The 25920-nt window shown below is 41.3% G+C and overlaps 1 protein-coding gene across 2 annotated transcripts; it reads right to left on the bottom strand.

Moving 5' to 3' along the window:
• Positions 1 to 469: 469 nt before the first annotated feature.
• Positions 470 to 25515, bottom strand: CHMP7 (charged multivesicular body protein 7). 2 transcript variants are annotated; one of them, XM_087706177.1, is made up of 10 exons: positions 25136 to 25515; positions 20485 to 20659; positions 14734 to 14919; positions 12661 to 12794; positions 11941 to 11989; positions 11415 to 11534; positions 10369 to 10467; positions 9491 to 9551; positions 3804 to 3980; positions 470 to 765 (listed from the first exon to the last, which is right to left on the bottom strand). In XM_087706177.1, the coding sequence occupies exons 1-10, from the start codon at positions 25423 to 25425 to the stop codon at positions 701 to 703; spliced, it is 1356 nt and encodes a 451-aa protein (XP_087562303.1). In that variant the 5' UTR covers positions 25426 to 25515; the 3' UTR covers positions 470 to 700. The 2 variants fall into 2 exon arrangements, with proteins under 2 accessions (XP_087562303.1, XP_087562302.1); XM_087706176.1 differs by having other exon boundaries at positions 3804 to 3983; positions 25136 to 25514.
• Positions 25516 to 25920: the final 405 nt, after the last annotated feature.

Below are 25920 nucleotides of genomic sequence, written 5' to 3'. Positions count from 1 at the left end.
TAAGATTGCCAACCCCTGGTCTTGGAGGAAAGGGGCATCCATAAGCTGAATTTTGTGTCGGCAGATGCTTTATACCTGTGGTAACAAAACAAACTCTAAAACTGTCATATCTCAACCTAAGTTATCCCCAACTGTGCAAATATAAAGAAGAAATATAGAAAAATCATCAATATGTGTGTGAGTGTGTGTGTGTGTTTGTGTGTGTGTGTGTGTACTTGCTGCCTAGTGAAACACACTGCTATCAAAGCCAGCATCTTACCTGGTGCATCCACTAAACGGTTTTGCACAATTGCACAAAACAGCAGGGATGCCAGACAGAGTGTGACTTTATTGCCTTTTTCAAGTTGTCGCAATGTGGAGTTCCGTGAAGTGGCAAAGAAACCCTCAGGATGTGTGGAACGACGACGACGTTAGGCTCAGCAAGATATCAACTTGCCAGGCAACGAGCAACTTTGAGTGGCAATAGAGGTGAGCAAATCAACCAGAGACACTGTAATTTGGCACTGGGGGAGGGGGGGGGGATGACAACAAAGCAATTTTCTGTGGAGAGGATTGGATTGTCGTGGCAGAATTCCCTGCCTGATAGAAAAGTGCAGTCTAGCAAGAAGCTAATAAGACTCATGTTCCAACAAGTTATTTTCGGAATTATGATCAGCAAAGTTAAAGACAACTTCATGGCACAAAGGAGGGTGTTGAGTCATTAAAGATGCAGCTCCAGAACTCTTTGGCGGTCAGAGGCCTTCCGGTCAGTCTTTTGTGCCAATTCTGCAATTGAAGCCAATGCACACGTACACACCCAAAAGAGAAAGAAAAAAGAAATGTGGTCAAGCAACTTTCAAACAGTACAGAGAAATAAATATGTATCATCTAATGTATTTCTTTGTTACTAGAGCCTCCAGCATCTACCGTGTTTCCCCAAAAATAAGACAGGGTCTGATTTTCTTTTGACCCCCGAAATAAGCATTTGGCCTTATTTTCGGGAGGCATTATTATTTTTGAGTGCAGGAGGCGGTGAGCATGGTCACCTCATGGCTGCTGCAGTGTTGCAATATTTTGAGGAAGGGCTTATTTTGGGGGAGGGCTTATTTTAGCGCATGCGCTCAAAAGCCCGATTGGGCTTATTATCCGGGGGAGGTCTTATTTTCAGGGAAGCAGGGTATTAAAAATTGGATTACATATTATTTTTTACTGCCGTTCTGTAATGCATGATGTATGATGTACACATATATCTATATTGCTCTGTAAAAATAATAATAATAATAAGCTTTATTGATTAGTCTATAGGCCATATCAAAGCACAAGGTTCAAACACATATCACCAATAAAATCCTATACAGACAATTTAAAATAAGAGTAGAGTAAAATGCAATAGCTATAGGACAAGATACAATATAATTTAATATATATATATGTAAAAATAGAATAAAATGACATAAAATTATATTTCAGCGTCACCCTTACAATCTACCCCAATCAGTCCCACGTATGCAGATCTCAACTGGACCATTTTGTTGTGCTGTGTTAAATGTTATTTTTAGGCTCTGGCCGCACATAAAGTATTTTGATAAGGGGAACCCATATGGGTCCTTCATTTGGTATAAAGACCAAGGTCCCTGCCTCTCACCCCCTTACACAAGCAACAATCCAGTAGGATGTGAACCAGATATTCTACCTCTGCCACTCTGCAAATGCAGAGATACTCATTGTAGGGCAGTGATGACAAACCTTTTCAATGCCAAGTGCCAAAAAGGAAGCGTGTGTCTGAACGCAGGGCACCAAGTGCTGAAAAGGGAACACTTCGCAGAGACATGCACGCTCGCCTGGGCCACGACAAGGAAGATAGGCTGCCCAGGAGGCATGCGTGCACCAGGAAATGCACTTCCAGCGTGAGCATGCACGCCGGCCAGCAGGTCTTCCGGTTACTGCCATGCATGCACACGCTGGAAAATGAAAGACCAGTTTTTCCAGTTTCCAGCACTGCTGAACGCACAAAGGCCAGCTGACTGTTGCATGTCCATGTGCAGCAGAAACCCAGAAGAGGAATGGGGGACATGGCTCCGTGTGCCACTTCGGGCACGCGTGTCACAGTTTCGCCATCATGGTTGTAGGGTATAGAATGGAACCTCCCATATCCGACCATTGGGTCAAGCTGTTTGAATCTCGCTCGTGTAAATATCTCCCTAAGGTGTTTTGGCAGTTCTAACTTCAAAAATAAATCAGTCGTTTGCTAGATGGCTGCATTTGTTAAAGGAATCTTTGGAGGGAAAATGGAAGAGCTATCCAGAGGCTTCTTCTATATGTACACTTTCCATAAAAGTCTACGGATAAAACCTCCTTGCGCCACCATCCAAGGAACAGCAAGATCCTGTTGTGTGCTATTACTTGTTTTCACATCTCTGTGAAGGGTTAACATATAAGAAGCCTTCTGCAGTGACCAGACGACTTATGCTTAGAGAGGCAGAGCGATGGCTTGTGGCAAAGAAAGTAGAAAAATTGGTAAGATCAACTAAACATAGAGGATATCAAACCAGTTTAGATTCAAGTGCATTTAATCATCAAGAGTAGTAGAAAATCTTTTAAAAAGGAGATTTTTGTCCCAGCACACGATCTATCCCAGCGATGGAGAACCTTTTTTGGCTCATGTGCTATAAGCAGGGGGAGCCACACCCATAATGCAATGCGTGACACCCCCCCCCCCAGTGTGCATGCGCGCATGACAGGCGTAAACCCCCCCCCACATTTTTTACATCCTTTTTTCGCCCTCCCCAGGCTCCAGAGGCTTTATAGGAGCCTGGGGAAAACAGCCTCCCCCGCACCCCCAGAGGCTTCAGGAACTTCCTGAAGTGACTTCCAGTTTGTCTGTTAGGTTGTTTTTCGTCCTCCGGAGCCTTCAGGGAAGCCTCTGGAAGGCCCCTGAATACTCCAGAGGGCAAAAAACGACCCCACAGGCAAACCGGAAGTCTGTTCCTGAACTTTCGGTTTGCCTGTAGGAGACTGTGCTCCCGAGACTTCAGGGAAGCTCCTGAAGCCTCCGGAGGGCCTCTGTGGGAGCGGGGGAGGCTGTTTTCACCATCCCCAGGCTCCTATAAAGCCTCTGGAGCCTGGGGAGGGCGAAAAATGGCTTTAAAAAAGGTTGAACTCAGCTGGCCAGCGCTTGCATATCCTTCTTTTCCCTAAACTAGCCATGCCCAGTTCCTGCAACTGTTCATCGTATGTTTTAGCCTCCAGTCCCCTAATCATCCTGGTTGCTCTTCTCTGCACTCTTTCCAGAGTCTCAACATTTTTTTTATAGTGTGGTGACCAAAATTGAATGCAATATTCCAAGTGTGGCCTTACTAGGGCTTTATAGAGTGGTATTAGTGCCTCCTTTGATCTTGATTGTATCCCTCTGTTAATGCAAGTTAGGATTGCATTGTTTTTTTTTGGCTGCCACCACACACTGTTGGCTGGTTGTCCACTAAGACTCCAAGATCCCTCTCACAGCTACTGCTATTAAGCCTGGTTTCACCCAGTCTATATTTGTACTTTTGGTTTTCCTTGCCTAAGTGTAAGACTTTACTTTTCTGTTCATTGAATTTCATTTTGTTAGATAGGGCCCAGGGTTCAAGTCTGTCAAGATCCATCTGGATCTTGAACCTATCATCTAGGGTGTTGGCTATTCCTGCCAGCTTAGTATCATCACTTGCTTAACAATAAAAAAAGGCTCGTAAAATTGGGCATAAATCACGTAACAACCGTCTCGCTTAGGGATGGAAATTCTGGCCTCCATTAGACACAGGAAAGCTGTACAAGATCAAGCTTACCACCATCTGAATAAGTGAGCTTCTCCAGCTCAGCTTCAAGCTCAGCATCTGTGAAGCTGGGAAGTCCTACGGAAGCTGGAGACAGTGGCTTTGGTGGAACAGAAGGCAGGTACGGCTGTCTTTTTGGGGAGTCCAACAGAAGATTGTCCAATTCTCTTTCAAGTTCCTCTGTATCAGCTTCTAAGGTAAGAAAACAAATTAATTGATCTCGGTCTTCATAGGCATTGATTCACAGTCCAATGTAACGAAGTTCAATGGAGCTTACTCCCAAGTATAGGTAAAGGTAAAGGTTCGCCTCGCACATATGTGTTAGTCATTCTTGCCTCTAGGGGGCGGTGCTCATCACTGATTCAAAGCCGAAGAGCCAGCGTTGTCAGAAGACATCTCCGTGGTCATGTGGCCAGCATGACTAAATGCTGAAGGTGCACGGAGCACTGTTACCTTCCCACCAAAGGTGGTTCCTATTTCTCTACTTGCATTTTTTAACATGCTTTTGAACTGCTAGGTTGGCAGAAGCTGGGACAAGTAACGGGAGCTCATTCCGCTACGCGGCACTAGGGGTTCAAACTGCCGACCTTTCTGATCAACAAGCTCAGTATCTTAGCCACCGAGCCACCATGTCCCATTTGTACATAGGACTGAAAAAAATGTAAATGATAAACTTGGTATGGAAGCTGAGCTTTGGGGTACAAAAATGCATAACACATAATCTTATGTTCTACATGAGAGCAAGAGTTTGAAACAACTGTTCTCAGCATTTTGCAGTTGTACCACTGTTTTTAATGCAAATCTTGGTTGTGGTTATTTTTAAGCTTTCACATAGTTTGGGGGGGGGGGAAATTGTGTTACATGGCTTCCTCATGCAAAGATAATCAACCCATATCTGACCACACAATCTTTTTGCTCATCCAAAGCAAAAATCTTAAAGCATGTAATTCATATTTAATAGAAGCATTTTTCAACCATGATTCTTACAATTAACGCATGTGCAAAGCAATTATGAACACCCATTAGGTCTTGAACAAACACAGAAAGTAGAGGAATCACAATCATTAAAGCAAATATACTTTGCTTTATTTTTCGGAGTATAAGCTGCACCTATTCCCCCCCCCAAAAAGAGGGTAAAAATCTGGGTGCGTCTTATACACTGAATACAGCATTTTTGGCCTCCCGAAACCCAAACACAAAAATGGACACGCAGAGGGTTGGGGAGGCCTGCAAAGTGCTCCTGGGGTCTGGGGAGGACAAAAAAGAGCAAAAAATGGGCCGTTTTTTGCTCGTTTTTGCCCCCTCCCAGCCCCCAGGAGCACTCTACAAGCCTCCCAAAGCCTATCCATGCCCTGTTTTTTGCAAAAAACAGGGTGTGCAGAGGGTTTGGGAGGCCTGCAGAGTGCAAAAACATTTTTTTTAAAAGTTACCTCTTCAAAATCTTGGTGTGTCTCATAGTCCGGTGGGTCTTATAGTCCGAAAAATATGGTAATATTATTTAAGCCAAACAATTTTTTCCCTAATAAAGATGGTATTCCTTTATGGGTAAACTGCTGGGTTCTGTGTGGAAGCAGTAAGACAGACTCTACCAGCCATGGATTGGTTTGTTCCTACTTGCTCTACCAACAGACTTTGTCAGGAAAAGGGAAGTTTATTCTGATGAGAAGTCTGAACTGATTGTTTACAGAACGTTTTGAAATCACGCCAAAGGTTGCAGACTGTCTTAAAGAATAAATGTTCTAGATAAATACTTCACAATCACAAATTCAACTCACCTGGGGAATGAGATAGATATTAACACAGCAGGCCTGCAGAGGTAAAATGGGCCTATACATTCTCAAATGATCCATTTGACAAAATAAATTGCTTATCCAATAATGAACTGTCACTTAATGAATATTCTGAGAATAAGGTTAAGAACTTCATCCATAATTTTAATTTAATCCACACCACATGTAGACTTTTACAAATATTGAAAAGGAATCTCCAGAGAGCAGGAGAGTGAAATGTAACCCTGAGAGAAAAGTTTAGTTTAGTTTAGTTTAGTTTAGTTTAGCTTATTTGTCTTGTATGCCGCCCACTCCTGAAGGACTCCGGGCAGCTCACAATAGACAAGGGAAGGGGGATAAATAGACAAAGACAACACTTTAAAAAACGCAACATTCACAGTTTCCGTGGGGCTGGATGTTTCACAAGCCCCCCGGCCTGCTGGAGCAGCCAGGACTTGGACATAATTATTACTGTGTTTCCCTGAAAATATGACGTCCTGAAAATAAAGCCATGCCAGAATTTCAGGGCGGGCAAAAATATAAGCCCTCCCCCAAAAATAAGTCCTAGTGAAGGGGTGGGTATGGCCAGAACAGGAGGCAGCTCTTCCCTTCCCTGATCAACTCAATCGGATCCCTTAATCGGATCAGCTGAGCTGCTCCATTCACGAAACAGCTGATTTGCGGGTGCCGCTCAGGCCTCTGCCTCCAGCAAGTGCTGGTTGCTTTTGCAGCCAATTGTGGCTGCAAAAGAAGCCGGAGGTCAAGCAACACAACCCACATGCCTCACACCCTCCTTACCTAACGGTGACAATCACAGCAGGCAATTCCGTCCACGGAACAGGAAAGGAAGGCATGGAAATCAATACACGTGGGGCATTGGAAGAAGCCCTGTGAGGAGATGCCGCTGCTGAAGTGCAGGAAATCTCCCTCCCCCCCACCTGAAGAACGTCCTTTCAAAGAGGAGTTTCACCAGGATGACGGAGACACAAACGTTGCCGTCAGCCACCTCTTCATTCTGGTGAAACTCCTCTTTGAAAGGACGATCTTCAGGTAGTGGGGAGGGAGATTTCCTGCACTTCGGCAGCGGCATCTCCTCACAGGGCTTCTTCCGATGTCCCAGGTGTATGGATTTCCATGCCTACAGAAGGTCACTTCTCACCTGCACGTTCACATCGAGGGCTCGGAATGGGGGCATTTTTGCAAATGGCTTGAAAAATGTGTAGGGGGATATTCCTGCCTCTTACCCTATTCTGAAGGTCAGCACAGACTGAGAACAGGATAAGAGACAAAATCCCCCCTCCCCATTTTTCCAGCCGTTTGCAAAAACGCCCCATTCCGAGCCTTTAGCCTATTCCAGGATTGCAGGATTGAAGGTTCGGAATGGGGCATTTTTGCAAACGGCTTGAAAATTGGGAGGGGGAATTTTCCTTCCTCTCAGTCTGTTCTGAAGCTCAGCACAGACTCAGAACAGGATAAGAGAGAAAATCCCCCCCCCCCCTTTTCCTGGCAATCGTTCTTTCCTTGGGATCTCAGCGCAGACACACATCCCCCAAATACTCTATCCGAACCTTTCAGCTTTGCAATCCATGCATCTCTGCAGAGCTCCCAAGGAAAGGACGGTGTGTGTGTGTGTGTGTGTGTGTGTGTGTGTGTGTGTGATCCCTAACCCCCCCCCCCCTCCCAAAGCAGCCACATCCCTCCACTAACCTGCTCTTGTGCTCCATTCTCCACTGCCACGTGCAGGGCAAGAATAGTAGTTTGTGGGACTACTTACAACTTTGTGAGATTTTTATTTATTTGGGGGGGGAGAAGTTGGAAGGTATTTTCTGGTATTTTTTTTTACCAGTCACACAGACTGCCATATTTTTCAGAGTATAAGACGCACCAAGGTTTTGAAGAGGCAAATTAAAAAAAAAGTTTTTGCACTCTGCAAACCTCCCCAAAAAAACACCTTTTTTTTGTCAAAAAATATTTTTTGCCTCCTGAAACCCTGCCCCCTTCACCAAAATGGCCATGCAGAGCCTATAGGAAACTTATAGAGTACTCCTGGGAGCTGGGGGACAAAAATGAGCACAAAACGGCCCATTTTTTGCTCAGTTCTGCCCACCCCAACCCCCAGGAGCTATCTGAAAGCCTCCTAAAGGCTATGCACGGCCATTTTGGTGAAGAGGGCAGGGCTTCGGTAGGCAAAAATGCTGTATTCAGTATAAGACGCTCCCAGATTTTCAACCTCTTTTTTGAGGGAAAAGAGTGCGTCTTATACTCCGAAAAATATGGTACTTTTCTTGCCCTGCATGTGGAGCGGAGAACAGAACTGGAAAGTAACTTAGTGAAAGGATGTGGCAGCCTTGGAGGGGGTGGGTGTATGTGAGGGACGTGTGTGTGTGTGTGTGTGTGTGTGTGTGTGTGTGAATGTGTAAGAGAGAGAGAGAGAGAGAGAATGAGAAAGAGAGAGAATGTGAGAGAAAGAGAGAGAATGAAAGAGCATGAGAGAGAGAGCATGAGAGAGATGAGAGAGAATGAGAGAGAGAATGAGAGAAAGAGAGAGAGAATGAGACAGAGAATGATAGAGAGAATGAGAGAAAGAGAGAGGATGAGAGAGAATGAGAGAGAATGAGAGAGAGAAAGAGAGAGAATGAGAGAGAATGAGAAAGAGAGAGAAGAGAGAGAATGACAGAAAGAAAGAGAGAGATAATAAGAATGAGAGAGAGAGAATGAAAAAGAATGAGAGAGAGAATGAGAGAATGAGTGAGAATGAAAGAGAGAATGAGAGAGAGAGAGAATGAGAGAGAGAGAATGAGAGAGAGAGAATGAGAGAATGAGTGAGAATGAAAGAAAGAGAGAGAGAATGAGAGAGAGAGAGAATGAGAGAGAGAATGAGAGAGAGAGAGAGAGAGAATGAGAGAGAGAAAGACAGAGAGACAGAGAGAGAGAATCGGATCCAACCTCGGAGAGTTACATATACCAGGACTGGCGGTGGTGTGCTCTCTCTGTTTCACACACCCACAGAGCTTTGCTCTTTCGCATTCTCTCCCTTCCTTCCTTGTATTGTGAGTTTTGCATGGAGGAGCAGACCACTTCCTGCAAGGTTGGCCTTAGCACCTGCTTCAGACGGCAAACATAAGAGCTTTGCTCTTTTTCTCCGGAGCCTTTGAAATCCACACATACCCCTCTCTTTTCTGCCGTAAAATTCTGGGCTCTGGCAAAATTTCCCGCACAGTCCCCAGGGAGGGAGAAGCGGCGAGAGAGGAATGGAGAACAAACGGAAAGGACGCCCGGACTTGCAGCCCTTTGTTTTGTTTGCACGCTGTGTCTCCTGAGAGGCCCCAGAGCGAAACCGTCTACCAGGAGGGCGAAGAGCAGTCAGCTGTTAGGCAGATAGCCAGCAGCAAGGTCTGCAAACAGGGCAGGCGAAGGCCAGGGCGCAAGGAGAACTTGGGTCATTGCGGCCGCAGGCAAGCAGGGGGTGGGACGGAGATGGTGGGGCCGATGGGCTTGCTGCCTCCTGCACCTGAAAAATAAGACCTCCCCAAAAATAAGGCCAAGCGCCCTTATTTCAGGGGTCAATAACCGTCTTATTTTCAGGTAAACACAGTAGATTAAGAGGAAAATGTGTAACTGACAAGACATTTTTAGTCAAGAGTTCAAGAGTTCTTAAGCATTACAACTGGAAACAGGACATATGCCTATAACCTACAGTGGAAGCTATAAAAAAAAATCTGTTACTGGCAGAATTAATTTCGTTCTTTAACAAATATGTTTTAAATGCTGTAGAACAATGTTTTTCAAATTTGCAACTTTAAGACCCTAAAGTTGCCAAGTTTGAAAAGCACCATACAGAGAAGCAATTGTAACTTTAGGAAAACCGCATTTCCCATGTGTGGCTGTTACGCACAAAGATGAATCAGCAGGAAGCAAGTTTTGACTTACCCGAGCCGTTGATTGCCACCCCGGCTAAGGTCTGAGCTACTTCATCCTGGGTATCGCAGAGCTGTGGGAGAAGTAAAAATTTTAATTACAGATATGTGATATTACAAGTGTGAATAATGTTCTAGACGACAACATTTTCAATATTAAGCAAACATCAAGAACACAGGGGCATAACCTCAAACGGACAGAGGGAAAATACTGTCATGCTAAAAAGTATTACTTCACAGAAAGAGCAATAAAAGCTGGGAACCAACTTACAGCAGAGTTGGTGGGTGAACCATCAATACTGAGTTTAAACATACTTGGGATAAACACGTCCATCATCTGATAAAAACTAATGAAATAAATGTAAAAATAAAGAACCTCAAAGGGCAGATGGATTGCTAGATTTTTTTCTGCTGTCAGTTTTCTATGTTTCTATATGTTTTTATTTCACCCATATATGTCACCTTTGCGTGAGCAGCAGAGGTAGTCCTTGGCTTATAACCACATTTTAAGCCCAAAATTTCTGTTGCTAAGTGAGACACTTATTAAGTGAGTTTTGCCCCCCATTTTATGACCTTTCTTGCCACTGTTAAGTGAATCACTGTAATTGATAAGTTAGTAACCCGACTGTTAAGTGAACCTGGCTTCCCCATTGACTTTGCTTGTCAGAGGGTTGCAAAAGGGGATCGCATGACCTTGGGACACAGCAACGGTCATAAGTATGAACCATTTGCCGAACGTTTGAATTTTGTTCACAAAATCGTGGGGATGCTGCAAAGGTCGTAATTCTGAAAAACGGTCGTAAGTCACTTTTTCGGTGCCATTATAACTTTGAACGGACCCTAAATGAACTGTTGTAAATCGAGGACTACCTGTACCCATTTCTAACATACCTCTTGAATCTGATCCACGAGACTCTCTGCCTTTTCCACAGTTACATCTTTCATGGACAACTTCAGAGCTCCTAGTCCAGCCTGATAAGCATTAAATACCTTTGGGGAAAGAGAGAAATCACACTTATTTTTTTATAGTACTAGCCAATAACCTGGTGTTGCCCAGGTATTTATTTATAGAAGGAAAATGTCTGGACCAAACGTAATTTCTAATGTTGGATTTTCCCCCTTACCAGAGGGAGCCCCCTTGTGGAGTACTGTGAAGCCATGGCAACTCCACTGCACTGTACAATAGAAGCCATTTTACGGCAGTACAGTAAAAGCCATTTTAAGGCACAACAGCTGCATCTTAACAGAACACATACCCCAAGGGGTGTCTTACCCCCACAGTGTTTGTTTCCAGAGAGTAAGTCATCTGTGTACCAAGTTTGGTTGAAATTGCTTGAGGCATTCTAGAGTTATGCTGGAACATACACAAATTCACAGGTGTGTGTGTGTGTGTATACATACATACACACATACATACACACATACATACATACATACATACACACACATATACATATACATATACAAATGCAACACAAAAATGGTTTTCTGCCAGGAAGGCTCCTAGGGTGGAGCTGAAAGGCAAAAAAGCAGCAGTATGCTCCCTCCCTATTTGGGCATACCAGGTGCTTGACATAACGCTTAATAAGTAAATAAATATAAATATAAATATATACATACACATACACACACACACATACCAGATGACTGCTGATTTTAGATTCCCTTTACAACAGTTCCAAAGTGTGTTGAGCGAAAGATTAAATAGTATGACTATTAAATAGTATAAAACAAGCAAATATGTTATGAATTAGCTGCTGAGATGCGAAATCCAATACATATATTGTAAAAGGAGAGCAGCAAAGAAGAAGAGTTATTCCTTGTTCGTAAGACAATGAAAGTGAGGTCCTCAGTGGATTAGTAAAGAGTGCTCCTGAAAGAAAAAAATACTAAAGCGTAAAACTCCCCCAAATAAATGTCAGGCAATTAAGAAATACCATTTGATCTGTCTGAGAGGCATATATCCGGTCTAGGATGCCTTGCACCACGTCCAACTTGGAATGAAGCTCTGCAATGCGCCTTTCTACTCTTTTTCTGGACTTCAAAGATCTCATGGCCTAAGAGCAGAAAAAGCAGACTGTATTCAAAAGATAGGAAAAAACCAGGAAGACGAGACTGGGCAAAGTGGTGCTGGGTTGGTCAGATAAGAGACAGCATAGCCTACACCTGCATAATGGGCAGGAGGCTAAGCTATTGGGCTGTAAAGGTGACAGTGAGAGGAACGTGACTTTGCACTTGCAAGGTTCTGTTAATGTAGCTTTGCAATCAAGTAGAACTAGTTTATTTAACCCTGTTTCCTGTAGGATCTACCAGGTGGGTCTGACAAAAACTGTCCGGAACTCACCCACTGTATTAACAGACTCTAAAAATTCATGACCAGAATTTTGGAAATCTGCAATGGGGCAGTTCGTAGATGAACATACTGATTGGGGCACCATGTACCTGACTTCCGTCAGTACCTACCTGCTGCTTCTTCCCAGCTTTGCAGGCACTCCGAGCGCCCTCTTTATATCTGAAAAAGCAAGAGATGAGCTTGTCCATTTTTCAGACTAGAAATAGCTACAATCCCATTATTCCCTCTGTACCTTCGACCCAGCTCACTATAACTAGAAGGCAATTACAAATAGGCTTCCCACACACACAGACTTCTTTTGGCATCTCTGTGTTATTCAATTATTATTCAATAAGGGTGGCTCAGTGGCTGAGCTTGTCAATCAGAAAGGTTGTCAGTTTGGCAGTTCAAATCCCTAGTGCCACGTAACGGAGTGATCTCCTGTTACTTGTCCCACCTTCTGCCAACCTAGCAATTCGAAAGCATGTAAAAAAGCAAGTAGAAAAATAGGGACCACTTTGGTGGGAAGGTAACAGCGTTCTGTGCGCCTTTGGCATTTAGTCATGCCAGGCACACAACCACGGAGAAGTCTTCAGACAGCACTGGCTCTTCGGCTTTGAAACGGAGATGAGCACCGCCCCCTAGAGTCGGGAACGACTTGCACATATGTGCGAGGGGAACCTTTACCTTTACCTTATAATTCAATTATCAATTAAACTGCTTTCATAAACCTTGAGAACTGCCACAATTTGACCCTCTTTCAGAATCAGATTGTTTTTTCCTGAATAGCCTTTCACCTGTGACATAATCTGAGGTTTGTGCAAAGATGAATGACACACACCGCATATTACCTCTCTGCTTCCTGTGTCAGAGATTCCACTTTCTGTGACAACAACTGTTCACTCTGCATCAACTGATAAACCCCAATGTCTACATCATTCATTGGGGAGACTTTTGCATGAAGCCCTCGGGCGAATTTCATTATCTGAAAGACAATATTATTTGATATTAAGGCTCATGATACCATCGAATATCTTCTGTTATCCTAAAAGAGGACTTGATCTGGGGCACTCACATCGCAGCCCTGGTCAAAAGGACCCAGCAGAGATTATACTACCTGAGACTTCTCAGGAAACAACAACTGAATGAAAAACTACTGCTGACCTTCTACCGTTGCACCATAGAGTATTTTAACTTTCTGCACCTGTATCTGCTTTGTCAATTGCACAGTGGCAGATAGGACAGCGCTCCAGAGGGTCAACGCCATTGCCCAGAGGATCATTGGTTACCCCCTCCCCTCTTTGGAAGAGCTTTATAGCTCCCGTTGCCCTAAGAAAGTTCAAAACATCCTTAAAGATCCATCTCATCCTGGGCATCCTTTTTTTCAACTATTACCATCTGGCAGATGGTAGAGGACAATAAAAACAAGGAGAAATAGGCTGAAAAAAAACTTCTATCCCAGAGCAGTACCTATATTGAATCCTACTGTGTAGTGCTATATTAATGCAATATCAGGTTTTCAATTTTAACTATACAGAATGTGAAGGATATGTGTTTGTGTTTTTATAGTTATATTGTACACTGGAGATGGCATTTAATTTCGTTGTACGATGTGCAATGACAATAAAGTAAACTAAACTAAACAAGAATGGCCTTTTAATAAGATGAATAAGATTTATTATTGTTCCTAAAGGGGCACAATGGCTCAATGGTTAAAGACACTGAACTTTTCATCTGGAAAGCTGACAGCCTGAGTTCGAGATCCGAGCGCCGTGTGATGAGGTGAGCTCCCATTATTTGCCTTAGCTCCTGCCAACCTACCTGTTCAACCGCATGCAAATACAACTAGATAAATAGGTACCACTTTGGTGGGAAGGCAATAGCATTCCATGCACCACAGCTTAGCCATGCTCGCCACATGACCATGGAAGTGTCTTCAGACAATACTGGCTCCCTCAGATAAGAAATGGAGATGAGCATCACTTCCTAGAATCATACATGACTAGACATGGGAAACCTCTACTTCCATATTGGCGAACCTATGAAACGCGTGCTGGAAGCGGCATGCAGAGCCATCCCATGTGGGATGCGCGGCCTCGCTGGCTCCTCTTCTGCTTTCCTGTACCCGCATGCATGTTGGCCAGCTGGATTTCATGAATGCCAGAGCGCCGAAACCCAGAAAAGCAGCGGTCCGTCATGGATTCATGCACTGGCACCTGAACTACCAGGTTTCCAGTGAGCGCATATAAGACAGCCAACTGTTCATTGGGCGCTCGTACATGCCGGAAACCGGAGGTTTGGGTGCCAGTGGTTGCATGCATGATGGAACGCTGCTCTTCCGGGTTTTGGAGCTCCCGCATGAAGACCTGATAGGCCATGCATTCCAAGCGAGATGGTTTTGTGTGCCATTTCCAGCATACAGGTTGGCACGCGGTGATGTAAAAGGTTATCCTTCGCTGCTCTACCTTATTCTCTATGGCACCAGAGGGAAGGGCAAGAAGTAACAGTTGGAAGCTTTTTAAAGAGAGTTCCAATTTAGAAATAAGGAGAAATGTTCTGATAGTGAGAACAATTAATCAATGGAATAGCTTGACTATTGTGGGTGCTCCATTACTGTAAGTTTTCAAAACTAAAACTGGGTAATCATTTTACTGGGATGGTATAAAGATCTCCTGCCTTGATCAGGGAGTTGAACTAGAACAGTGTTTCTCAACCTAGGCAACTTGAAGATGTCCAGACTTCAACTCCCAGAATTCCCCAGCCAGCGAATTCTGGGAGTTGAAGTCCGGACATCTTCAAGTTGCCTAGGTTGAGAAACACTGAACTAGAAGATCACCGGGTCCCTTCCAGCCCTATGATTTTATTGTCTATGGTTTCTTAAAGAGATGGGATCCCTTCCTGAAGCAGACAATTGGGTGCCATACCTTATTACCATTCTGTTCCAGGACAGTGACCCTCTTCTCCTTCTGCAATTGGAGCAGCACCAGACAAAATGTTCGCTCATCTGGACAGATGCTGGTGCATAGGGAGCGCAGCTCAGACAAACCAACAATAGGATGGGATGAAAGTGTGGAATTCTGGTAGAGATTATAAACTTCTTCGGCTTTCTCCTAAAAAATGCAAAGGCAAACAAATACTTAATATCCAACTATGGCTAAAAAGAAAAAAAAAATAGACAAGACATCATTACCGGTGATAGCATCTCACAACTATCACTTACAATAGAAGGCATAATACAATGCAGATCACTTCTGAAAAGGCTTGCAAAGAAGGGACAGTCTAAATAGTCACCAGAAGTCAAACCTCAAAGGAAATATTTTTTACAACAAATATTCTGTCATTCATATCTATAAAGCTTTTATTTGTTCATGTTTGTTTTATTTGTACTATATTAGATTAGATCATAGCAGAGGAATCTACCATGAAATACTTGGCTCCTATTCTTAAATTATTGTCGTTCCAGCTGATCAGTTAAAGGACTGTAAGAACAATCAATGCTTGTGTATTTATCTTTATTCTTTTAAAGATTATTAGGATGAAGAAAAAGAACTACTTTGGTTTTTTTTAAGTGCTGGTCTTACACTTTTTATTTCGTGCAAGTAATTTCTTGGAGACAAATCTTACTGGAGGATCATAAGATGAGTAAGAAAACTAGTTATTTCTGAAACAAATATATGTCTGTCAAAAATGTAAGTGTTTGAAAGTTAAACACTTTCCAGTTTCCCTCCTTTATATAGATCTGCTTAATGTGGCATTTTGGACAATATCATCTTTCCTAAAGATCCTGTTGTCAATATCTATGCTTCAAACTGAACAGAATAACAGAGCTGGCAGGGACCTGGAAAGTCTTCTAGTCCAACCCCCCACTCCCACCCCATTATAGGCAAATGGTTGTCCAATCTCTTTTTTAAAACGTCCAGTTTTGGAGCACCCAAAACATCTGGAGGCAAATCATTCTGCTGATTAATTGATCTCATTGTTAGGTCACTGTCAGATAACATGACACCTAGATAACTATGGGTGGCATGATAGCAATATTCCAATATTTGTGGGGATGTCACAAAGAAGAGGGGGTCAACTTATTTTCCAAAGCACCAGAAGGCAAGACAAGAAACAATGAATGGAAACTAACCAAGGAGAGAAGCAAACTGGAATTAAGGAGAAACTTCCTAACAGTGAGGACAATTAACCAGTGGAACAGCTTGCCACCAGAAATGGTGGCTGGAGGTTTTTAAGAAGAGATCGGACTAGAAAATCTTTAAGGTCCCCTCCAGTTTTATTCCGATTGATATGTCACCTCCATAGAAGTAAGCTGAACTATAGCTCTTCCTCCACTTTCTGAAAAATTTCTGCTAATTCTCAACCCAAACAATCTTAAATTAATATGTGAGTTCTATGCATCTGTGCCTTCTAGATAAGCATTGTTTACAGGCACTAAAACTGCCTTTTTCAAAATGTGCCGTTTAAACGTTTAACTGATATTATAGTTCTACAGAAATCTCATTAGCAAGATATATTTTTGTGAAGTTTCTCCAGTATATTTGTGCAAGAAAGCATTGACTCAGACCGCAAGTGGGAGGAGAATGAGTCAAAACTTTGCAAGGAGCTGCATTTGCATGGTTTCATTGGTTTCTCAAAAATTAATATATTTTTGTCTCACATTGTTCTTGAGTGGTGGTGGGTTCCGGATCCATACAGTATGGTTGCAACGGGGCCCAGCGTCCTCCAGATGAATGCGTGCAGCGCGCGCGCACAAGTGCATAGCACGTGCATGCATCCTACCCTCCAGCAATGCCTCCATGGCGCTCCAACTGCTCAGTGGAGCATCGCACATGTGTTGTACGTGCTGTGCACGTGCACGGAAGCGTCGAAGAGTTTAAAGACCAGTAAGGACAACGGGTGGGCGGGCCTTCTGGAGCATTGTATTCGAACGGTACTCGGTGCTCCAGACAGGCACCGCAACGCCCGTCCTGAGGCGTACTGCCTGCAACCCACCAATGCTCTGGAGATGCAATAAAGTATATATAAAAAGGATGGGAATCCAACCAATTTCCTAATAAATTACCATGACTGCTGCAAACATTTCTTTTGCTCAGCTCAGCTTTTCTTCTTATGTTGCTTGGCACATTTTTTTAAAAAAATCAGCTTTCTACTTTGATCTCAGTATATTTCCCCAAGGCTATGAAAAAAGGCACCTCTCTCAAAAAGGTAGCCACCACAATGGGTTGTGAGACAACATGATCAAGATCAGACACTCCATGTCCTAAATAAAATAAAAACACCAAACCATCAAGAAATAAGACAGATGAAGCCCTGGGTGTAAGGTCTCTCCTTTTACCTAATCAGCACTCCCGAATGTATATTAGGCCTGGCTGTGGAGTATAAATCATCATAAATTAAGTCATAACTTCTAAGGTGAAATTTCCTGACAGTTAGAACAATTAATCAGTGGGAACGGTTTGCCTGCAGAAATTATGGGTGCTTTTAACACTGGAGGTTTTTAAGAACAGATTAGACAATGATTTCTCGAAATGGTATAAGATTTCCTGCTTGAGGAGGGGGTTAGAGTAGAAGACATCCAAGGTCCCTTTCCAACTCTGTTATTTTGCTATTCTGTTTTAGGCTACGGGACCTTATGTACTAAAGTAGTAAACCTAAAGTAAATAGGTTATTCATAGTTTTAAAATTATTTCTGAAATGTATATAGTCAGAAATGTTTACAGAGGCTTTTTTTTTTGCTTATTCATTTGACAGTAAAATAATTCTGAACCCTAAGGTCAGGGATTAACTTTTTTCCCACAGTGGTCATTTGTTTTTATATAGACTAGGTTCACTTCAAGTGAGACAGCAGTACTGTAGCACCTCATTAAATTAGAGGAATAGTATAGAAAAGTACATCAGTATGTTTTTTAAAGATGCTCTCTTTGTATTGGTTCCTATTTATAGAATTATTGCACAAACACAATTAATGCAGACTACATACTCTCATAAATTGTGCCAACTGGGTTCAGATATAATGCTAAGCCATAAGGCGTGGTTTATAAATTGCAGCAATTAACACATGCTCCAAGCAACCATTATTTCCTACCATCTGATGTGAGCCTAACCAGACAGAGATTGAAATAGCAACAGGAATCCACCATAGACTATAAATAAAGCCCGGGATCTGATTCATTTATAGAGACTTAAAAAAATATCTGCCTCCAAACAACCTTGGGTAATTTACATTATAAAAATCCAGAACAATAAAAGACACACTGCAGCAACATCAGTTAGCAAGGATTGAAGCTTTCAGAACAGCAAGAGCCAGAATTGTGTATCTCCCTTAGCATCTGAAGCAGGAAAAAAGGAGGAGGAAGAGGAGGAGGGCAGATGGTATGTTTTTAGATACACATATATAGAACAAAATAAACCTCACAGGGACACACCAGTACCCTACCCCAAAACCTGAGAATAGACAATTGTTTTCAGTGCCTTTTAGTATATCATCAAGGTGGTAGCCTTATGAATCTCTGGGGGGAGATTCTTCCCTGGCAGAGAAGGCACATCTCCAGAGTAATAGTTAAAAAAAAGGGTGCCCAGGATGAGATGGATCTTTAAAAATGTTTTGAATTTTCTTAAGGCAGCGGGAGCTCTAAAGCTCTTCCAAAGAGGGGAGAGGGCAATCAATGATCCTCTGGACAACGATGTTAATCCTCTGGAGTGCTGTCCTATCTTTCATTGTGCAATTGGCAAACCATACATAGGTGCAATTCCAGTAGATGGCATCGTTTAACTGTGGGGACCTGGAACACAACTACTCTGCACAACTTTATTAGGTAGGCTTGGGCTTATGCAATGAGCACATGTTACGTATTAGGCTCCCAAGAAATATTGTGCCTTCAAGAGTCACAAAAACACCAACACAACAAGCAAGGAAGATTCTTTCAAAGTCTTCCTGGAAATAATGGCGAGGAACAATTTGACATTTCTTATATAAATATCAAACTCACTCTATAAATTCCAATCCTTACCTAGTCAATATAGAATTAGCAAGATAGAAGGTACTGACGGGAAGAAATACTTTAAAAAGTTGGGGTTTAAGTCAAGGCATGGAAATGAATCTCTCTAGGAATTTAAACTCATAGTTCTGAGGAGTCAAAGACAAAGCACAAGATAGAAGTTGGTGCTACTGCAGATACTGAAGAAGCTTTAACTGCAAAGAAGATAAACTATTCAGGATCTAAGAATTAAACTTGACTAATTATTAATTCACCTATTAAATCTTATCTTTTTCTCCTGCCCTTACAAAGTAAAATAATACTTGTTATTCATTTCTCAACCTTAAGGGCGGGAAGGCTGTGGCAGAATGTTTTGATAATTGCCCTGCCTGGTCTCGGGCTCCCGGCTTCCAACCTTGCCAGCTTCAGCCCTCATGCCAAAACTAAGAAGGAATCCCACATTTCACAACATGTTTGGACAGAAGGGATAAAAAGAGTGGAATGAGGACTGGAATGAGGAATCTTCATCTCAATAGACACAGAATGCCCAGTGTCTTCAGAGGGCACACCTAGCTGCTTAGAGTGGAAAGCAAAGAAATACATTCTCAATGCAATATAAAAAAAAACCCATAGGTTTTGTTTTGCAAAACTGGAGAGAGATGTTCTGGCATGTTAACCTATTCAATTAGAGAGAATTCTGACAGTCCCCCCTCAACTTTCTGCCAATCTACAAGTATATAATTTATTGAGTAAAGAAAGTCCTTGAGAGAATCTCATTGACAACAGGAAATGAGTTGTTTCCCTCTGTTTACATAAGATATAAAATAACATGCCACTGGAAATCTCAAATAAATATATTCATTCTTAAGACCACTCTATATATATATTAAAAAAACAAATGCGTAAAAAGAGGCTGTGTTTGTAGTATAGCTTGCCTGCGTAGGTTGGCCATGTGTACCATGAATTGTACACTTAAAGCTAAAGGTTCCCCTCACATATATGTGCTAGTGACATCTCCATGGTCATGTGACTGGCATAACTAAACACCGAAGATGCATGGAATGCTATTATCTTCCCACCAAAGGTTGTTCCTATTTTTCTATTTGCATTTTTTAATATGCTTTCAAACTTCTAGATTGGCAGAAACTGGGACAAGTAACGGGAGCTCGCTCAGTTACGCAGTGCTAGGGATTTGAACTGCCAACCTTTCTGATCGACAAGCTCAGCGTCTTAGCCACTGAGCCACCCCACACTTAAGACCGTCTTAATTGTATTTCTCTGAACTGTTTGCAACTTAGTTCAAATAGTGTAAAAATATCAAACAATATATAAGCAGCTAAAAAGTCAGCATGGAGAAAATCCATAGTTGCAGAAAGACAGTAATACCAAAATACAGTGTGACAATCACAATAAAGACCAACAAAACATTATCAATAGGACTATTTAAAAAATAATAATAGTTGGGAAACTCTTATATAAATTACTTGTTGGCTCCCATAACAGCCTAGTGTTAGGTGGCAGGCAAGTCCCTCCAGGAAGGGCTTCCCGGAATAGGGTGCAACAATGGAAAAGGGGAAGGGAGGGAGATCTATTTTGAACAGGAAATAAATCTTACCAAAAGCAGTAAGAAGAAAAGATCTGCCTTCCCAATTCACTCACAATATCTGATCCACAAATATGAATCATCGACGTTACCTTAAGAATCTCCACGTAAATCAGGACCTCCTCTTCCTCCGGCATTTTGCTGTCACCTAATACGCTAGACAATGTCCACTTCAGGGGTTTCAAAATAAAGACTCCCACGCCCCAGGAGATCCAGCTACTGTCCACACTAGACATGAAGTCAGATTCTCTTTGCAGTTTGCCCCGTCTAAAGAAATGAATGAAAAGTAATGTGTTTCAGAGAAGCCAAAATAAATACAATTCACACAATCTGCAAAAACATAAGCCAGGATGGTCTAATCTGCAAAAACATAAGCCAGGATGGTCTACTATCATATGGCAGTTTGAAAAGCTATACTATGGCTTAAAATGATCAGGCCACTGCTGTTAGAGAAAAGGAGATTATCTGCCCACAGGCTCCTAAGAGTAAATAAGGTTATAGTAAGAAAAACAAAACATAACTGACTGCAGGAATCCATTTCTTTTTTTAATATTTCTTTTATTTTAAATACAAATAATGCATAGTACATACGTCTAAATTTAAAAAAGGAAAAAATACAAATATTACAGTGCACACATACACACACACATTTGAGACCTTTTTTCTTATATTTCTTCTTCTATAACAACTAAAAGATATACAATTTATTCCAATTGTGCCCTTAAAGAATATATGTTGTTCCAAAACAACATATATTCTTGAGTAGGTTTATTCCCTTTGACTTCCACCAACACTGTTTTGTGAAATCCACCCAAATTTCATTATAATTGCTTGATTTAATTATCCCTTTTTAAATTTAATTTCTGTTAATTTATCATTTGTTGCCATACTCCAAGTTTCATTATACCACTCATTTCTTTGAATATCCCAGTTTCATCCCCAACATTTAGCCATCACTAATCTAGCTGCCATTATCAAATTTACAATCAATTCTTTTCATTTATATCCCATTTTACCACAGCAACAGTAATGCAATCCTCGATGACATATCTAAATTTACACTCAACAGTGCTCTAATTTCTCTAAATACCATGTCCCATATTTTTGTGCACTATCACAATCCCACCACATATGTTTATATGTTCCAACTTCTTTCTTGCACCTCCAACAAATATTTGTATATTTACCATCTATTTGATTTAATTTATGTGGTGTTAAATACCACCTCCATATCACTTTATATCCATTTTCCTTAACTCTGACATATTCTTATATACTCTTCTATTCCAAATATTTTTTCAATTATTACCATTTATTTCTCCTAAACCTGATTCCCAAATTAATTTTAAACCTTTTTCCTGCTCTTCTAATTCAGTTAATATTCTATATATTTTCCCAATTCTTCCTTTACCTATATAGGGATATAGGGATATTACATTTTTTGAATGCTGACTCAGAGATGATTAATTTTCTTCTTCAACATATGTAACTCTTGTAATCCTGTCGCAGCTATTTTGAAACTCACCTCCTTTTCTTTACTTTTTTTTAACTCACCGTTTTCTTTAAAACAATTTTAAAAACTTCTTAAATGATTAAACTGCCCGTCTTTTACATATGTTTACTATGTGGTTTTAAGAAGCTCGGTTTCTTAAAGTATTTAACACATCGTGTTTGGATGAACTGTCCCAAAAGATGGAGTATCAATGTAATACAACTTTAAATATAGTACAGTAACAAAGTTTGGATTAATTTAAAATTGTTACATTACAGCATACTATATAGGATATTTATCAGAACAGTAATAATCCCAGTTAGCAGAGAAAGAGAGAGACAGAATTCAGTGGGAAAGAAATCATGCTGCCACTCAATTTGTAACATTTCTTCCAGCAAAAAGCAAGGTTTGGCAGATTCATCAAATACACAATTGGATAGGCAAAGTTGTTTCCCTTCCCTTGCAAACAAGGCTGAATTTAGTTATTATTTGATGAAATAAATTCTTAACTGCACAAACCGGACATATAAAATTGCAGGTGACAATTAAGATACAATGGATGATAAGAGTTTGAGTGGAAAATGTCAAGAACAAACAAAAGGGGGAATTCCACATGCTAACACTTAAATCACTGAGCAAATACTTTTTGTTCTGGAGAACATTTTTCACTTTTAAAAATTACAGAAGGCTCCAAAAGGTTTTTGTTGGCCTGGCTTCTGTTTATTGATATTTACTAAACTAAAAACGGATATGTATTTGTAGAACATTTACTGAATCATGTAAAAACAATATTAAACTCATTAGATATTAACAAATTTTTCATGAAGAAAATAATGAGAGGAGTGAAAACAGTTTACATTTTTACAAACATCTTCAATGTTAGGCAAATAATTTTGATTTCAGTGATCTTTCAGGGATCTTGGGGACACGCAGATCCCCAGGAGTCTTTGAAACACATTTTACATTTCTATAAAGATAAATCTGCCAAATATTGGAAGTGTAATCAACCATTGGGTTGGTTGGTTTCATACTATCATATGTGGTGGACTTGCCCAAAAGGTAAAAAATATTTCCACTTGGTTGGAAAAAATATAAAGCAACATATACACTTGAAACCAGAGATATTTTTGTTGGGCATTCTACCGGAAAAATATGATAAAAAGACTGTATATCTCATCCGCCAAATGCTGGAAATGTAACATACTACCACATGAGGTGGACATGTAAAATAGCAAGGAATTACTGGGAGAAAATTCATAATTGGTTAGAAATGATAACTGAGCAACAAACATATTGAGTTCAAACCCAGAAACGTGCCTTTTAGGTATATTGTCGGAAAGTTATGACAAAGCAACCATTTATTTAGTGTTACATATATTGACGGCAGCAAGAATTACATATAGTAAATATTGGTAAAATGTGAACACCCCATTGAATAATGATATAATTAGGAAAATTTTGGACAGTGCTGAAATGGATAGATTAACCTTAAAAATTAAAGATAAAGAAGACTCGAAATATTATAGGAAATGGAATAAACTTTATGAATGGATAGAGACAAGAGGTAGAAATGAGAGGGAAATTTACTGTCAATAATTGTTAGTTTGGAAAACAAAGATGTATAAAACTATGGATATAATATGGAAAAATTGTAAATAAGCTAATGTAAGTAGAAATTTAGTTAAAGCTCTTTTTCTTTTCTTTTCAGTCATATTACTGTAATTACTGTCAATATAGTACTGTTATAGTTATTACCCTGTTTCCCTGAAAATAAGTCCTCCTTGAAAATATGGCAACACAGCAGCAGCCATGATACGGTAGCTTATATGTTAACATTTACTATTGATTTCTCTTTGGCTTTGTTTTATTTGTAATTCTTATCCTGACATGGCACTGTCTTTTTATATATATGTGTGTGTGTTTGTGTGTGTGTGTGTGCGCGCGCGCGCGTGTGTAACATTAACATGGAGATAATTTGATGATGTTATGTTTATTGCAACTATATTAATATGTAGTTATATTATTAACATTATTGTGCTGCATATAATAACAAATATGTGGATTTATGGCTGTTTAAATAACTGTACCCAGATCACACACGGAAATGGAAAGTAATACTGCCAACCCGCCTTCCATTGAGGACCTGTACACTGCACGAGTCAAAAAGAGGGTGGTGAAAATATCTACAGACCTCTCGCCTCCTGGACATAAATTGTTTCAACTCCTACCCTCAAAACGACACTATAGATCATTGCACACCAAGACAACTAGACACAAGGGCAGTTTTTCCCTGAACGCCATCACTCTGCTAAACAAACAATTCCTTCACCACTGTCAAACTATTCACTAAAGCTGCATTACTATTACTATTAGTCTTCTCATTGTTCCTATCACCCATCTCCTCCCACTTATGACTGCAGGACTGTAACTTTGTTGCTTGTGTCCTTGCAATTTATATTGATATTGATTGTTTCCTGATTGCTTATTTGTACCCTATGACTATCATTAAATGTTGTACATTATGATTCTTGTCGAATGTATCTTTCGTTTATGCACCCTGAGAGCATATGCACCAAAGACAAATTCCTTGTGTGTCCAATCATACTTGGCCAATAAAGAAGTCATAGTCTTAGTCTTATAGTCATAGGCTTAGTCTTAGTCTAAGACTAAGTCTATAGAAACAGAAGTTAAAAAGGAAGAATTGAATTGAATTGAATTTATTATATTTCTATGCCGCCCTTTTCCAGAAGGGACTCAGGGCGGCTCACAACCCAAGTCAGGGGGGGGGGATAGGGGATACAAATAGGGGGGGGGGAAGACATGGACAAACAATACCACAATTTAAAAACAATTCAACAACCAGAGAGATAAAAAGAGGAAATATTAATGTGGAGAGAATTTGATGATAAAGTTGTTATATATTATTGCAACTACATTAGTATATTGTTATATTATTAACATTATTGTGCCACATACAACAACAAATATGTGGATTATGACTGTTTAAATACTGTACCCAGATCACACACAGTCTGATGGAAATGGAAAGCAATAGAAATAAAACAAATAAAACGTGGGACTAAAAAGAAACACATTTTAAGAAATAAAGGTTATATATCTTAAAATGATATGAGGTCAAGTACGGCCTCCCCTTCTTCCCCTTCCTGGAAAAAAGCAGGTCTTGGAGTGAAACTGTGGGAGGCCATCAGCACATGCTCAGAGGCACTCTCGTCCCCCCCCGCGGGCCTCACCTGAGCAGCTCGCGGAGGACGGTGCCCAGGCTGAGAGGGACGCTCCCCCGGCGCTCGAAAGCCTGCTGGAGCTCCCTCAGGCAGGTGCAGATCCCTCCTTTCCGTCTTCCCCATTTCAACACCAGCTCGCTCCAAAAGCCCATCTTGCTGTCCCACTCGGTGGCGTTAACCTCCCGGCTCTGTTTGAAAGCCGAGAACAGAAACGCCATGCGTTCTTCATCCGTTTCCCACTCTAGCGGCAGGTCCCTTTCCGGGGCCGGCGCGACCCGCGCCTCCTCCGGCGAAGACATCTACGCGAGCCCCCGGCTTCTCTCGGCCTAGCTACCCCTTCGCCTGAACAAGCGTTCTCCCGACAGCGAAAAGCGCATGCGCGCGGAGACAAAAACGGCCGACGTCACTGGGAGCGCAGAGATAGAAAAAGGGCAGAGGTTTTAAGTGGCCCGCATTTTTCAAACCCAATAGAAGGCAGCTGTGAAAGTGCGTCTACATAGAGCTACGAAGAAATGAAGATAAGCATCTCCTCTTTGCTCAGGCTGAACCTGAGTACTGCTTTCAAAGACGAGAACAATACATATATTCCTGCTGAACCACAACAAAGTAGTGCGTGTTCCATTACTGGAAGCTTTCAAGAAGAGATTGGACTGCCATTTGTCAGAAATGGTGCAGGGTCTCCTGTTGGGTGGGGGGTTGGACTAGATGACCTACAAGGTCCCTTCCAATCTGTTAAAGTGTCTTTCGACTCTGTTATACTGTTGTTTCATCTGAATCCTGTGATTCTTTTTAAA

Source organism: Thamnophis sirtalis, unplaced genomic scaffold (assembly GCF_051295495.1).
Source record: "Thamnophis sirtalis isolate CommonGarterSnake01/CBP01778 unplaced genomic scaffold, rThaSir2_p1.2 scaffold_2, whole genome shotgun sequence".
NCBI classification, from domain to species: domain Eukaryota; kingdom Metazoa; phylum Chordata; class Lepidosauria; order Squamata; family Natricidae; genus Thamnophis; species Thamnophis sirtalis.
Note: the sequence above shows the minus strand (reverse complement) of the source record. Positions and strands in the feature narration are given on the sequence as shown.

Bases quoted from the DNA above. Each gene is read 5' to 3' on its own strand.
- CHMP7 (XM_087706176.1), bottom strand. From the start codon at position 25,425: ATGTCTTCGCCGGAGGAGGCGCGGGTCGCGCCGGCCCCGGAAAGGGAC. The intron at 12,795-14,733 runs GTATGGCACCCA...ATTGTCTTTCAG, and splicing joins TGGAACAGAATGGTAATAAG to ATAATGAAATTCGCCCGAGG. The intron at 766-3,803 runs GTAAGCTTGATC...CTTCAATTGCAG, and splicing joins GCTCACTTATTCAGATGGTG to AATTGGCACAAAAGACTGAC.